Source organism: Phocoena sinus, chromosome 8 (assembly GCF_008692025.1).
Source record: "Phocoena sinus isolate mPhoSin1 chromosome 8, mPhoSin1.pri, whole genome shotgun sequence".
NCBI classification, from domain to species: domain Eukaryota; kingdom Metazoa; phylum Chordata; class Mammalia; order Artiodactyla; family Phocoenidae; genus Phocoena; species Phocoena sinus.
This window is the reverse complement of record NC_045770.1, coordinates 104,159,477-104,174,515: the sequence shown is the minus strand read 5'-3', so window position 1 is coordinate 104,174,515 and position 15,039 is coordinate 104,159,477. Positions and strand designations below refer to the sequence as shown.

The window sequence follows — 15,039 nt, the reverse complement described above, 5'->3', positions numbered from 1 at the left end:
ACCTACACCAATCTCTCTTTTGTTTAGAGTCAGCACAATATATCTTTTTTTTTACATCCTTTCCACCTTTTCCTATTATGTTTTAGATGTTCTTGTAGCAGAATTAGTTGGTGTAGTAGCCACCTTCCAAAATGGCCCTCGAACCCTACCTCCTAGTAATTAACACTCCCCCACATTGTGCTGGGGTTAGTCTATGTCACCAAGACTGGCAGAAGTGCTGGCATGTCACTTCCAAGATTAGGTCTTCCTAATCCCCACAGCTCCCATCTTGGTTACCTTCTCTCCTTTATAGTTGCACCCACCCACCTCTCTCCTACTATCCTAATCCCCAGCAACCACTTTTCTGTTCTCTACCTCTATTATAGGGAGGTCTTTGTCCTCATTTCTAGAATGTTACATGAGTGAACTCATACAGTATATGTCCTTTTGAGGTTGTTTTCTTTTCTCACCCAGTCTAATGCCTTTGAGATCCATCCAAGTTGTTGTGTGTATTAATAGTCTGTTCCTTTTTAATTGCTGAATAGTATTCCAAGGTATGGATGTACCACAATTTGTTTAATCATTTATCTCTTGAAGGGCATTTAGTTGTTTCCACTTTTTGGCTATTACAAATAAAGGGGTTATTCTTGAAAGATGTAATTTTCATTCCTCTGGGATAAATGCCCAGGAGTGCAATTGCTGGGTCATAGAGTAAGTGTGTTTTCAGTTGTTTAAGAAACCTCAAAATTATTTTCCAGAGTAACTGTACATTACTTACACTGCCCCAGCAATACACGAATGATCCAGTTTCTCTGCAGCCTCTTCAGAACTTGATGTTGTTATTATTTTCGTTGTTCTAATAGGTGGGTTGTGATAGCTTGTTGTGTCTTAATTTGTGTTTCCATAATGTCTAGGGTTGTTGAAAATCTTTTCATGTGCTTATTTGCTATAGATCTATGTTCTTTGGTGAATTGTCTCCATTTTTTGGTCCATTTTCTTTTCTTTCTTTCTTTTTTTTTTTTTTTTTTGGCTGCACTGTGTGGCTTGTGGGATCTTAGTTCCCCAACCAGGGGTTGAACCTGGGCCCTTGGCAGTGGGCCCAGTGAAAGTGCCAAGTCCTAACCACTGGACCGCCAGGGAATTCCCTTTTGTCCATTTTCTTTTCTTTCTTTTTTTTTTTTTTTGTGGTACGCGGGCCTCTCACTGTTGCGGAGCACAGGCTCCGGACGCGCAGGCTCAGCCGCTCTGCGGCATGTGGGATCTTCCCAGACCGGGGCACGAACCCGTGTCCCCTGCATCGGCAGGCAGACTCTCAACCACTGCGCCGCCACCAGGGAAGCCCCCTTTTGTCCATTTTCTAATGAATTGTTGTGTTTTTCTTTAACTGCTGTGTTTTGAGAGTTTTAGATAGGAGCTCTTTGTCAGGTATGTGGTCTGCAAATATTTTCTCCCATTGTGTAGCTTGTTTTTTCATCCTCTTAACAAGATCTTTCACAGTGCAAAAGTTTTCAATCTCAGTAAAGTCCAATTTATCAATTATTTTCTTCTATGGATCATGCTTTTGGTGTCACGCCTAACAAATCTTCACCCAACCCTTGGTACCTAAGATTTTCTCCTATGTTTTTTCCTAAAATGTTATATTCATGGCTTATTTTTAGCTCTCTGTCCACATCATGAAAACTTTATTATAGCTATGTCTTCTTTTATTTATTTATTTATTTTTGTGGTACGCGGGCCTCTCACTGTTGTGGCCTCTCCCGTTGTGGAGCACAGGCTCTGGACGCACAGGCTCAGCGGCCATGGCTCACGGACCCAGCCGCTCCACGGCATGTGGGATCCTCCCGGACCGGGCACGAACCCGTGTCACCTGCATCGGCAGGCGGACTCTCAACCACTGTGCCACCAGGGCAGCCCCCCCTTTTTTTTTTATTTGATAAGCAACTTTATTTATGAATCACCTGGGGAAATTTGTTAAAATGCAGAATTTAATTTAATATCTGAGGAGAGACTCACGATTTTGAATTTCTAACAAGCTCCCAAGGTGATGTCAGTGTTGCTGGTTTTTGGACCAAAACTCTGAATACCAAGGTGGGGAGAGGTGAGATAGAAATAGAAAACAGAAGAAAGGAGAGTGATGAGGTGAGGCAAAGAAAAAATACGGTTCGTTTGAGGTCATGGCTAGGGATGCGCCACTTTACATGGACCATGGAGATCAGTAGGCTTTCTTTAAAAACTATACCTATTCTACTATACCTTGGTTAGTTTTTAGACAGCAAAAAATTTCTGCTTCATTTACAGTCTTAGTAGTAGTTTTTCAGAGGGAGCTTGAAGTTGCTACTGGTAGAAAAAAGAGTCAGAAAACTCAGACATGTACAGTGTTTGGAAGGACCAAATGTTACTCTTCCATTTGCGTTCTCAGGTAGCTTCCAGAATCCTAGCATTTCCCCAGCTTGGTTATCCAGCCTGGCACATACTTTCCTCCTCCTTAGCTAGATATAATCTCCTTGTATGTTTGATGGAAACTCAGTTGGCCTTAGGGAAAGCATTTAATTTGCTGAATTCACATGAATTTTTAACAACAATCATGCATTTAATCCTATTGGGGCACTTGCATTTTAGAGGAAGGACTGCTTATTCAAGAATAATAAATCTTAAATAGTGCATCATATTTGAGTGGGTCTAACTTTCCTAATCCTCATAAATAATCTCATGGACCACTGTTCTTCTAGGAATGGGAGATGTAACACTTACTCTCCTGGTGCTCTTACATGCAGTCTTCTCAAAGGATTATAAAAAATCATTCTGAAGTTTTACTTTTTTATAACAATAGTACAAAGAAGTTAAGATCTTGTTGACTCTCACTCTCAATATATATATTATGTATAGGTTCAATTCAACCTAGGTTTTAAGAAAAAAAGCCATGGCCATTTCTTTTTGAAAAATGTATATATTGTTGCATGTTATTCCAAGTTTCCTATTTTAGTGATGTGAATGAGGTCTGCTGTCACCCCCTATTTCTGATGATATTAGTGACTTCCATACTGCACCTTTTATATTTTTCAATTTTTGTTGTACTTCTGCCACAGCTCCATAGTGAGAGGAGTAGATGATTTCTAACTGTCGTGTGGCTACTTCTTCCCCTGGACTATTTGGGTGTGCTCAGTTACAGCACTGTGTCAGACGTCTTCCAACTAAACGATGATTACATTGCTTTTTTCATCTATTCTGTAGATAATCTTAGTCACTGGCCTGCAGCAAAGCTGGAATGAAGTCTCAGAGGTATATTTCAACTTGCAAAACAATCGTGAAGGTTGGCCTTGCATTTTCATAAGGCAGTTTGTGTTTTCTTAAGGAGTTCTTATCCTGTGCCTAAATGGCTTTACTTGCCTTGTGAGAATCAGCTGACTTTTTTTTTTTTTTTTTGGCAGTACGCGGGCCTCTCACTGTTGTGGCCTCTCCCGTTGCGGAGCACAGGCTCCAGACGCACAGGCTCAGCGGCCATGGCTCACGGGCCCAGCCGCTCCGCGGCATGTGGGATCTTCTCGGACTGGGGCACGAACCCATGTCCCCTGCATCGGCAGGTGGACTCTCAACCACTGTGCCACCAGGGTAGCCCATCAGCTGACTCTTTATGTGTGTGTGACTTCATCGAACCTTTTAAGAAACTATTTCTTGTTATTTTCAACTTTGGCATTTCCAGGCAAAAATTTGCATAGATATTTGCATAGAAAATATGAGTCTGCTTCCAAGCCTTCTAGCAGGGACTTTGTATCAAAAGTGAAAAGGAAAGAAGATGAAGCTAAAATCCTTATACATGGCTACTTGGGTGTCACTAAGGAGCAATCTAGATATCCTGGTTTGCTTGTAAGCACATCATGGGCATATAGTGCCAATCTTAAATTTGAAGAAGTTTGAAATTAGCTATGTCTTCTTAAGCACCATGTCCTCTTAAACCATATCCACAGTATAGTTATGTTTTACATTTAAGTCTGTGACCCATTTTGAGTTAATTTTTGTATAAAGTGTGAGGCTTAGCTTGAAATTCTTTTCTCCCCCGCCACGGACGTCTAATTACCCCAGTAGCATTTGTTGAAGACGTTATTCTTCTTCCATTGAATTGCTTCTGCACTTGACTTTCTTCAGCTCTGAAAATCTGGGGAAATTCAGTTCTGCCCCTCAGAGGTTTTGAGTTTAGCATTCATCCCCATGCAGATTTGAAATCTGGCTGATGTCTCGATGGGGAGACTGGTCCTGAGTTTCTGGCACTGTGTATGACATAATTATACTCCATATGCAGTATATGCCACCAATTTTTATTTCAAATAATGATTTTTAATTACATGTGTTCATTATATCAATAGGGTGATTTTATTTTGCTCAAATAACTGACATAGAAAATAATATTTTGGATTGTGTACTTTTACTAAAACTTGGCCTAGTATAGATTATAGTAGCCTGTGATATATTAAGATACCCACATGGTTTTCAGACAATGTACAAACAGGCCACTCAGCACATTGTTTTATAATTTTTTGCCCCCCCCAAAAAAAACCCTTAATATGGGTTCCGATTTTCCATTTCCAATTGTTTTCCAATTGAATTTTTAATTTCAGTTTTCATCTTTTTTATCGTATTTCTAGAAAATCTATTGGTTCTTTTTCAAGTCTGCTTATCACTGTTTTCATTTCATGTTCCCTGTAGATGTTCCTTTTTTTTTAAACTTTGCATATTTGAATCAGTTCTTATTTATTTATTTATTTTTATACTTGCCTTGTGGACTTTATTTTTTTTAATTAATTTTTATTGGAGTAGAGTTGATTTACAATGTTGTGTTAGTTTCTTCTGTACAGCAAAGTGGATCAGTTATACACATACATATGTCCACTCTATTTTAGATTCTGTTCCCATATAGGCCATTACAGAGTATTGAGCAGAGTTCCCTGTGCTATACAGCAGGTCCTTATTAGTTATCTATTTTATATATAGTAGTTTGTATATGTCAATCCCAATCACCCAGTTTATCCCCCTCCCTTTCCCCCTTGGTAACCCTAAGTTTGTTTTCTATATCTGTGACTCTATTTCTGTTTTGTCAATAAGTTCATTTGTACCATTTTTTTTTTAGTGAGTTACTTAATTTTTTAAAGTGTTTTTTTGTTTGTTTGTTTTTCATCTTTTTGGCCACGCCACACGGCTTGCGGGATCTTAGTGAAACCGGGCATTGAACCCGGGCCCTCGGCAGTGAAAGCACTGAGTCCTGACCACTGGACTGCCAGGGAATTCCCCATGTTCCCTGTAGATGTTCTTGACTTGGTAATTAACTGCTTTAAACATGAAAACGTATAGTTGTTTTAAAGTCAGTAACTGACCCCTCCGATATGCACACTGTGTATATCTGTTTTGCTAGTTCCTGCCCGTATTGTCTTGCTTCTTTGTGTGTCTGGTTATCTTTGACTGTGTCCTGCTCAATGCCTGTGACACGTTATTTATGGAAGCTGCTTGAGGCCTAAGATGGATATGCCCTCATCCAGAGAGGTTTTCAGTTAGTCCTGCCGGGCATGAGAGGAGACTACAAAAGTCCTGATATTCATCTCATCCCAGGCTAAATACACAGCAACTCTTCACCCGGTTACTAAAGTCAGAGACACAAGACTCCTCTCTTTTCTTCACCCCCCTCTAAACACATTAGCAAATCATGTTAGTTCTGTCTCCAAAGTATCCCCAATCCAGTCACTTACCCCCATCTGTGCCTGGTGAAAGCTCTCATCCCCTCTTGCCTGGACCACGGCAGGAGCCCAGCTGGTCTCTCGGCTTCCACTCCTGCCTCTACTAATCCTTGCTCCACACACTGTCAGAGGGATGGCTTAAACATGTGAATTAAATCATGTCATTCCCCTGCTTAAATCTCCTTAATCAATTCTTATCGCATGTGAAATAAAATCTAAGTTTCTTATTGCGGTGTAAGGCCCTGAGTAATCTTTTCCCTCCTCTCCAACCACTATTCCTCTCGCTGGCCTTGATCCAGCCACACTGATTTCCTTGCTAGTCCTTAAACAGGTCAAAGCCTTTCCCATTTAAATACCTCTACTCTTGCTTTCCTTTGGCCTGGAACAGTCTTACTCCTGTTCCTCGTCTTTGATATCTTAGCTCAATGTTACCTTCTAGGAAAGGGCTTCCTGTCACCCCACTCTACGTTAGGACCCTCTGAACCAGAGCTGTGGTTCTCTACCGTAGCAGCCTGGCTCTGTCCCTTACTGCACATTCTGTATGCTCCTTTGAGACTTTACTTACTTTTTGTTACATCTCCCCACAACTAGAATGTAAGCTCTGTGAGCCCAGATCTTGTCTGTCTTGTTCACTGCTGCATCCCCAGCACCCAGAAAAGTTCCTGGCACATGTAGTTATTGTGAATATTTCCCACATAAAAAAAATAAGGCTGCAGAGCCAGCCCTTGGGGTCAGTCTTTATGACCCCAAAACTTGTGCTCTTTCTCCTACATTCTGCTCCCAGGGCAGAGTCTGGAATCCGTGGGAAGGGAACTGGCTGAGGGTCAGATCTGGCTTCTGCAGCGACTCTGGTAGTGCCATCGGACAAGTCCTTTCCTCCCCGCTGGCCTCCGTTTATCCACCGGTGCTAAGGTATGACGCTCTGGGCCACAGGGACCTTGCCAGTGAGAGGAACAGAAGCAGATCCCTCTCTGTCCAGCAGGTAGAGCCATCGGCTCTTTTGAACTTGGCTGCCGGGATCTCTCATTCTGAATGTTGAGATGCTTTCTCATCAAAACGCACACTCTACGATCACCTACCGCCACCACCAAACACCAGTGAGGTGTTCATTTTTTTGCTCACATTTAAAATTTTTTTAAATGTTCATTTATTTAGTTTTACTTGTTAAAGAAACTTTTTATTTCAGAATATATTTAGATTTACAGAAATGTTATGAAAATTCTAGTTTCCATATACTCCACACCTATTATTTCCCCTATTATTAACATCATACACTTACATGGCACATTGGTCACATTAATGAACAAATATCGATACATTATTATTAACTAAAGTCCACACTTTATTCAGGTTTCCTTAGTTTTTTATTTTATTTTATTTTTTTGGCCACGCCAGGGATCTTAGTTTCCAGACCAGGGATCGAACCCGTGCCCCCTGCAGTGGAAGAACAGAGTCCTAACCACTGGAGGGCCAGGGAATTCCTGGGTTCCTTTCGTTTTTAACCTATGTCTATTTTCTGTTTCAGGATCCTATCTAGAACACGTTACATTTTGTCATCATGTTTCCTTAGGCTCCTCTTGGCTGTCACAGCTTCTCAGACTTTCCTTGTTTTTGATGACCACCAGGGAGGTTTTAGGTTTTTTTTTTTCAGTTGATGAACAGTTTTACTAGAAAATGAACAATTTTTCCCAGTTTTTGAGACATAATTGACATATAACACTGTATAAGTTTAAGGTATATGACATAATGATTCGATATGTGTATATATTTCAAAGTGATTGCCACAGTAAGTTTAGTTAACATACCAGGGGTGGTTTGTAGATGGGACTCCAACATGTGTCTTGAGCTTATGGTCACTTAAGGTTCAAAGCTGAAAGATACAATACTTGGCCCTCTGGGGAACTTAGGCACAGAATTCTTGTGGTAGAAATTGCTAACTTCCTACTCAGGTCCTTATTAGGCTGACCTTCAGAAGTGGTCCTCTCGATAAAATGTTTCTAGCGTGCCTGCCGTGTGTTTGGCCGTGTGATCGGCACCAGTGGGGGGTGGAGCTGAGACAGGGTCCTTTTGGGGCTTCCAGTCCAGTTCTTTTGTTCAAGTTGGAGAATGGATGCACAGGAAGGCAGAAGGTAACACTGCACCTTCCTGTTTCACCCAAGGATGTATCCAAGGTGGAAAAAAGGTGACAGGTCCCTGGAATGCCTTCCCATAGGACCTCTGAAGGGCATGGCCTCAGAACTGGAGGATTTGGAATGAGAGGAGGTTTAGGGAATTCTCAGTGTTGTGCTCTCAGCTCCTGGAATCCAGCCCCCGTATTTCAGTGGGCTGGGGTGGGGGAGACTGGGGCCTGGAGTTTCCTTCCCCACCTTGAGAAAGAAACTTGTAAGCCTTTGTGGTCACCATTGCTTTCCAATTCAGTTTAATAACTTAAGTCCTTTCTGTGCTCCTCAGCTTATAAGAGGCCCCATCAAGTCCTAGCAGCATCTTTGGGAGGTCAGGGCCGTTTCTTTCAGCCCCATTTTACCTGTGAAGAAACTGAGGCTCATGTCCTACTCGGCAGATAGTCAGTGGAGGTGGAATTTGAATCCAGGTCTTTCTGGCTCCTACTTTTCATTTCTGCCCCCACCATATCCTGTGGCTTTTGGCCCTCAAGCTTAGAGGAAGACAGTGTTTTGGGAAACTTTTCCTCTTGATCCACTAAGTTATATTCTGCTCAGAGGTTTGGGGTCTGCTCTAGTTTGCGGACTGGGAGGGGAGGAGGCCCCTGCTCCAGCCCAAGCCTGCCCTTCTTGGGGAATCTGGCGGAGGAGACAGGCCAGGGCTTGGATGCAGATGACGTGGGTGTATTGCCCACCTGTGGCTCTCACTAACTGTGGGGGTAAAAAAATCACTTTTTACTTGTGATCCTCAGTTTCTCCACCAATGAAATGGTGCTTATACACCTGTCCAGAGGCTTTATTGCAGTGACTAAGTGATATAAAATTGTTTGTCAGCTGAAAGCCCCATTCAGGGATAGAAGAGGTGGTTATCATTTCCAGTGAGAGATCCAGGACCCTAAATCCAGGGAAGCTGCTTGCCTGTAGGGCCAGGCTGAAGAAAGAAACTCATGTTCTGAAACTCCAAACTCATGTCCAGGAAAATGCCAAGCTGAATCCCCTACCCATCCCCAGACACTTCTGCTCCTTCCCACACTGGAAGCACTGCAAGCCCGGAGCAGAGAGGAGACTCCAGTACCCTTTAGCATTGGATGCCAAAGCATCTTGACGCCAAGACGTAGCATCTGTTTCAGCTCCAAACTCTCAGCTTCTAGAACAGGGTGGGCCACACACAGAACACTCAGGTGTTGAGTGAATGAATGAATGAGTGCTTGAGTGAATGAAGAAATGCCAGGGCTGTCAGCAGGTCCAGAGTTTACCTCCTAACCTCCAGGCTCCCGTTGGGACCTCTCAACCTTCTCAGGTCACCACCCTTCCCTTTTCACAGAAGTGCATGACACCAGGTGTACCAAAAAGGCAAACTGGACTTTATTATAAAGTTGGCTACAAAGTCACCGCAGCACCACGAGGTGACCACCTGGGTAGTCCCAGGCAGTTGGGCAGCCGGGTGAGTCCCGCACCAGGTACACGCACTCGTGCAAGCACACGTGTGACGGCGGCAGGTCTGCCTTCCTCCATCGGAAAGGAACGTAGCGTCTCTTCGCGCCCCCCACCCCAGGCGCGGGGCGCAAAAGTCACAAGAAGGGCCGCCAGGGCGGCAGAGTCCATCGGAATTGAAATCCCGTTACTGGTGTGTAGAGAATTCTACGTGGGTGTCAAGAGCCCCTCAGGGCACAGGCTGGCCCAGGTGGGCACTGCCTTTCCCCCACCAAGGCCCAGGGGTGGCTTGGCCCCCAGGAGTGGAGAACTGGCCCAGGCCCATGGGGCAGCGCGGGGCGGGGGAAGTGAGACTCCCCCATTCTCCGCTTGAAATCCCATTCAAGGAAACTCACTACGAGTGAATACAGATTGAAATGGAAACTGGGATTGCTTGATGTCTCTAAATTTTAAAAAGAAGCTCCCCTCCCTTGCCCTCCCACCTCCCCCCCCAAATCCTGCAGGGCCTGGGGAATCGGATCTATCCCCCTCTGGCCCCCAGAATCCCCCCAACAATCCCGGGGTGGTGGAGAGCGGCTCCATGTCTTGATGACAATATGCCATACTTGACGACGTTAAGTCACAGACTTATTCAAAACGTTGGTTCCCCTCCACTTCCATCTGCAGAGAGAGAGAGAGAGACAACAGTCAGTTAGGCCTATTAGGAAAGATAGGCTGAGGATGTGGTGCACTGTTGGCACATAGTATGGGCTTCCAGTACGCTGGTCCAATGACTGAATGATCACCAGAGGCTCAGAAGATAGGGGAGTAGTTTGGATGAATGAAGTGAAATTATGTCTGTGGTTTTGGAAAGGATGGAGCCATAGCAGGGACACTCTGTCGGGGCCAGGGGCTGAGTCCCACTCTCTTTCCCAAACTCCTGTAAACTCTCAATCTGTATTCCCTTTGGGGGACAAAGAATACTGAGATAGAGCTCTAATCCCTCTTCCATCAGTTTGTTGTATAACCTCAGGGGAGTTTCTTTAACTTTGGGATCTTGATGGTCTTCATCTGTAAAATGGGGTGGGGATGGCTGATCTAGGTCCCTCGTAGAGTTAAGAAGCACAAACCATTACCCAAGATTCTCTTGCATCTTATCCCACACCCCTAATCTCTGCCCCCCAGGCCTACTTGTCCAGAACTTCCATATTGTTTTCATTAGTTCTTATCCGAACCGCTATCCTACGCAGCAGGTGATCTTATCCTATTAGTGAAACTGAGGAACAGAGAGGGCAGTTTACTCGTCTAACTCCACCCAGCATCTCACTGGCAGGAGAGGAACTTGAGTTCTTGAACATTTTGGCTCAACTCACCTTCATGGAAGCTGTCTTGAACTTGGCTCTGGAGTTGATGCAACTCATCAGTAAACCCATCATAGGGGAATGCTGAGACACCTGTCTCAAAGGCGGTTTCGTATGTGGCCAGGTCCTCCAGGAAGCTGCTATCTTCTGGGGACAGGTTGTTGCGAGGTGATGGGGCCCCTCCTGGGACTGCTGCCTCAGGATCCTCTGAACTCCATTCCCCATTGGGGTCTGGGGTAGAGAGATCCATGAAGATGTCTTCCACGGGCGTCTCTTCCAGGAATATATCAGGGTCAGTCAGGAAATCCAGGTCCTGGCATTTCCAGGGTTTCAGGTCCAGGCTGAGCACAGGGGGGCCAGCTCCTGCCAGGGAAAGGTTAGGGTCCAGGGGCTCCAGCCCGCCAAGTGGCTCTAGCCCACCCGTGCCAGCCTCTGCTGAGAAGGGCCTGTCCATGCCCTGAGCCAACTGGCTGATCTGCTGGATGAGACGGTCTATCTCATTCTGCTCCTTCTCCGAATAGTGGAAGAAGCTCTGCTTGACTGGAGAGGCCTCAGGTGTGAGCAGGCCTTCGGGCACCAGGGGGACGTCCACAGAGAGGGGGCCCCGGAGCTGGGCTAGGGCCAGGAGTGTGCAGTCCCCATTACCAGGGCTGCTAGGACTTGGGGGCAACTTCTCATAGAGAAAACTGCATCCCTCCTGGGCGAAGTAAGTCTTGGTGGGATTAGGGCTCAGTTGCTCTGGGAAAGTTTGGCTGGGGCTGTTCAGGTGTGCTTGGAACGCTGTGCTTGGAGAAGTCACCTGCTCGTGGGCAGGGCTGTTCAGAGGCTCTGGGAAGGTGGCAGTGCCGGGAAGCAGCTGATCTGGGAAAGTGGAGGTGCAAGGATCTTCATAGCTTCTGGCTGAGGTTTCGGTCAGTTGGCCTTGTAGTGGGCTAGTCAGTGGATCTGGGAAAGTTGCACTGCTGGGCGTCAATTGATCAGAGAAGGTCACAGTGCTCGGAGTCAGCTGTTCTTGGAGAGAGCTGGACGGAGTGGGCAAGTGGGTCTGGAAGGGCTCATGGAGGCTGAAGAGGAAGGCACAGCCTCCCGGCTGGCGGGGCGTGTAGGGTGGGGTGCACACAAGATCCTTGCTCAGGTCTGCTTGAAGAGAAGGCTCAGGGCCAGATGGGAATGTCAGGTAACTGAAGCCAACCTCTTTGGGGGGTCGGGGAAGCTCTTCTGGTGTTGAGACAGCACCCAGCTCAGGAGCACTGGGGAAATTGGTGCTTCGGGGAGGCCCCATGGTGAAGAGTGGATTAGGACCAGAGCATTGCTCCTGTGAGAGGATGCTCTCCGGGAATGAGGGCAGCATAGTCGGGGTGCCCAGGACATAGGCTGCCTGGGTTTCTTCAGAGTTTAACTGCTGGCGGAGGCTCCAGGCTTCCGTGTCACTGGAGAGGAGAGAAGAGGCAGCCGGTAAGGGTGTGGTGTCCATTCCCAGAGAAGTTCTCTGATTTGTATCTCCTCCATGTCCACCTCAGCTGCCTCCCAGGCCCCTGGCTTGCAGCTCACCTGATTGGGTAGTTATTGGCGGTAATGGGACCCTCCGGACCTTCTGAATATAAAAGGCAATAAATCCACGCCCAGCCTCCAGGCTTGGCCAGCAGTCTCACCACCATCTCTGCTTGAATATCTCCACTCTCAGCCACTGAGGAGAAAGAAGAGATGCAGAGTTAGGACACCCATCAGATAGCACCACCTATTCTCCCCACTCTCTGACCTCTCCACTGAATTGGGGCATTCATGACATCCTCTTTTCTGACTACCTTAACCTGCACCATTCAACTCCCCACTTTGACCTCACCACTCAGAGTCCCCCAGTTCTGATTCTATTCTCACCTTGACTCCTTACCCTAGTGTTCACCCCATAGCATCCAAAGCTGTTAGCCTCTGATATCTCCCCGACATCAGTCTTGATCACAGCCCTTCTTGGTCAGGTTTCCCATGCCCTTTCCCAACTCCCTGTCTTGTCCTCAGCCTCTCTGGACACTCACACAGGCGGTAGTGTTGAGCAGAAGCGTGGCCCAAGTCCTCAGGGTGCAGCAGTCCATACCATGATTTACAGAGCAGTTCACTGCGCTCAAAGCCCAGGTAGATTAGGACACTGGGAAGGTGGAAAGGATGAGGTCAGCTTTCTGTTTTCCCTGCTTGATACCCAGGCATCTCACTCCCTCCCAGGTCTTCTGCACCCTTAGATCCCATCCTCCCTGTCCCTGACTCCAGAATCTAGGGTCCCCTCACCTCTGACCTGCCTTTTCCCTGGGGTCTGAACACTCTGGGCTTACCTCTCTGAGATGTCCAGCAGGGCCAGGTCCTTAGCGTGATGGCTCTGGAACATGGCCAAGAAAAGTGAGGCAGGGCCAGGACCAGGGCCAGGGCCAGGGCCAGGGCGGGGTCTTGTCTCCAGTGGAGCACAGAAAGCTGTGAACACAGGATTTCCTGCCCAGTAGGCCCCAGGTGGGTGAGCGTGGAATCGGCCTCGAATAAGCACCAGTTTGTTGCCTGCACTCTGGCGCCTGAGGGACTTGGAGGTGTTGAAGCGACAGCGGAAGAGGCGATCTAGGTGAGTGAAGAGAAAAACTGGTAAGAGAGTGAATGGCTGAGAGAGATGGCAAATGGGAAGGAGCAGGGCAGCAGGAGGCATATTGGACTGAGGCAAGGAGAAAGGAGTTCTCACCATTATCCAGAGCAGAGGGCAGGGTGAGTTGCTGGCGCACAGTTAGGTGGTCAGCTGGGTCAATGATGTCGTAGATACTGTCACCCTGGGCAACCAGGTCCACCTGGAGAAAGGTAAAGGAGAGATGACCATTAATGAAGGCAGCAAGAGCCAATCCTTGGCACATAGCATCTTGTAGGCTATAACTTCCTCCCCTGTAATTCCCAGATTCTCAAAAGTGGAAAACTCATTGTGTTCCCATCCGTGCTGCAGTCCAAGCCGAAAGGATCCTCAGCACTCACCATGGAGTGGCCCAGATGCTCGCTCACACTCTCAGAGAGATATAGCAGCTTCCCCTCCGCCGTGAACACAAGCAGGAATCCAGGTAGTGCTGCCACTATGTCTTCAAGCTCTTGAGCTGAGAGGAGCCCTGTGGGGCCCGCCAGAGGAGTGCCTGCAGAGTGAGAAGACAGGGTGAGTCAGGAGTAAGACTGGGAAGCAAAGAAGAAGTGAGAAAGACATGGACCGGGTTTCAGAAAATTCTGAGGAATTTCTCATGGACCTGCTTCTGCACACACCTGTTGACCTGCTGCCCGCAGCTCTTGCCCGGGGAACCTGTTGCTGGATCTCTCCAGCCAGCGAGCCCTTCGACTTCTAAGTCGGGGCTGGGGCTTTGGCGGGTCTGTGTTTCAGGACCACGGACAGCGCTCCAAAGCCGACCGAGCGTTCAGCACCGCGGGCAGTGCCTTGCAACGCGGTGGTGCTGTCAGCACCGCGGTCAGCGCTCCACCGGCTGCAGAAGAGCCCTTCCAGTATCGTGAACAGCATCTGTGCTTCCCCAGGCTTTGGCGGCTCCGTCCCTGTAACTTCCCGGGCTTCCCTTCGCTGGCTCCCCGGAGCGCCTCTACGCTGGTGGGGACTGGGGCCATTCTGTCCTGGCTCTCCTCCTCCCATAAGTCTGGCACCAGGGACACTATCCAGGCTCTCTAATCCTCATTCAGAACTAAGGTGAGGTTTGGACAGAACTCAGGCGGAAAAGTGGGAATTCCTGAGTTCTCCTAGTTCCTTCTCACCCCAGCTCGCCGACACGCTGCCCTAGACCTGCGGCAGTCCCAGTGGGTTCCCTCTGCTTCACTCTACCCGGCGCGCGCCAGCTCGTGTCTCCGCCCCAGTTTGCTCACCTCCAGCGAAGAAGACGCCCTTGCGAGTGTAGATGCAGGCAAGACTCATAATGTGCAGGTAGGACAGCCGGACCTTGTCCGCTTCGGCCAGCGGCAGCAGCTCCTTGAGGTTCCGGATCTCAGCGTTGATCTGGTCGCGGCGCGCCTTGGAGGCGCCCTTGGTGGAGCGATACATGACTAGCGGCTGCGGAGCTCCAGCTCGGGCGCTCCGAACACCTGCGTTCCTGTCCCGACGCACCGGTGGCTTCCTCCTTGCTTCCCCGTCTCTCGCTTAGGCTCTTTCTCTCTCTGTCTCCTCTCCTGGGCTCCGCTCGGCTGCGCTGCCCCCCTCGCCTGCCTTGTTCCGCCTTATATAGCTCCTGTCAGGCGTGGGGGGCTCGCTTTAGAGAAAGGGGGGGCGGGAGGCTGGGCTAAGCAAGCTGCAGCGGGAGCTGCTGGCTGGGGTTGGGGGGGCGCGCTCCTCCTCCCTCCCAGGCTTCCGACGTCATCCCATGACGTAGAACGAGAGCGGGAGGGGTGCCGGGGGGA

General features: G+C 47.8%; 1 protein-coding gene across 1 annotated transcript; it reads right to left on the bottom strand.

The window, feature by feature from the left end:
* Positions 1–9,204: 9,204 nt before the first annotated feature.
* NPAS4 (neuronal PAS domain protein 4) lies at positions 9,205–14,837 on the bottom strand. Its single transcript, XM_032640858.1, has 8 exons — positions 14,512–14,837; positions 13,633–13,784; positions 13,352–13,454; positions 12,960–13,233; positions 12,669–12,778; positions 12,187–12,322; positions 10,648–12,065; positions 9,205–9,955 (listed from the first exon to the last, which is right to left on the bottom strand). Exons 1-8 carry the CDS (start codon positions 14,684–14,686, stop codon positions 9,927–9,929), a joined length of 2,397 nt encoding a protein of 798 aa, XP_032496749.1. The 5' UTR covers positions 14,687–14,837; the 3' UTR covers positions 9,205–9,926.
* Positions 14,838–15,039: the final 202 nt, after the last annotated feature.

Coding starts and splice junctions, on each gene's coding strand:
- NPAS4 (XM_032640858.1), bottom strand. CDS start 14,686: ATGTATCGCTCCACCAAGGGCGCCTCCAAGGCGCGCCGCGACCAGATC. Junction 12,779..12,959: donor CTGCTGGACATCTCAGAGAG/GTAAGCCCAGAG, acceptor CCACCTTCCCAG/TGTCCTAATCTACCTGGGCT. Junction 9,956..10,647: donor TCAAGACAGCTTCCATGAAG/GTGAGTTGAGCC, acceptor CTCTCTCTGCAG/ATGGAAGTGGAGGGGAACCA.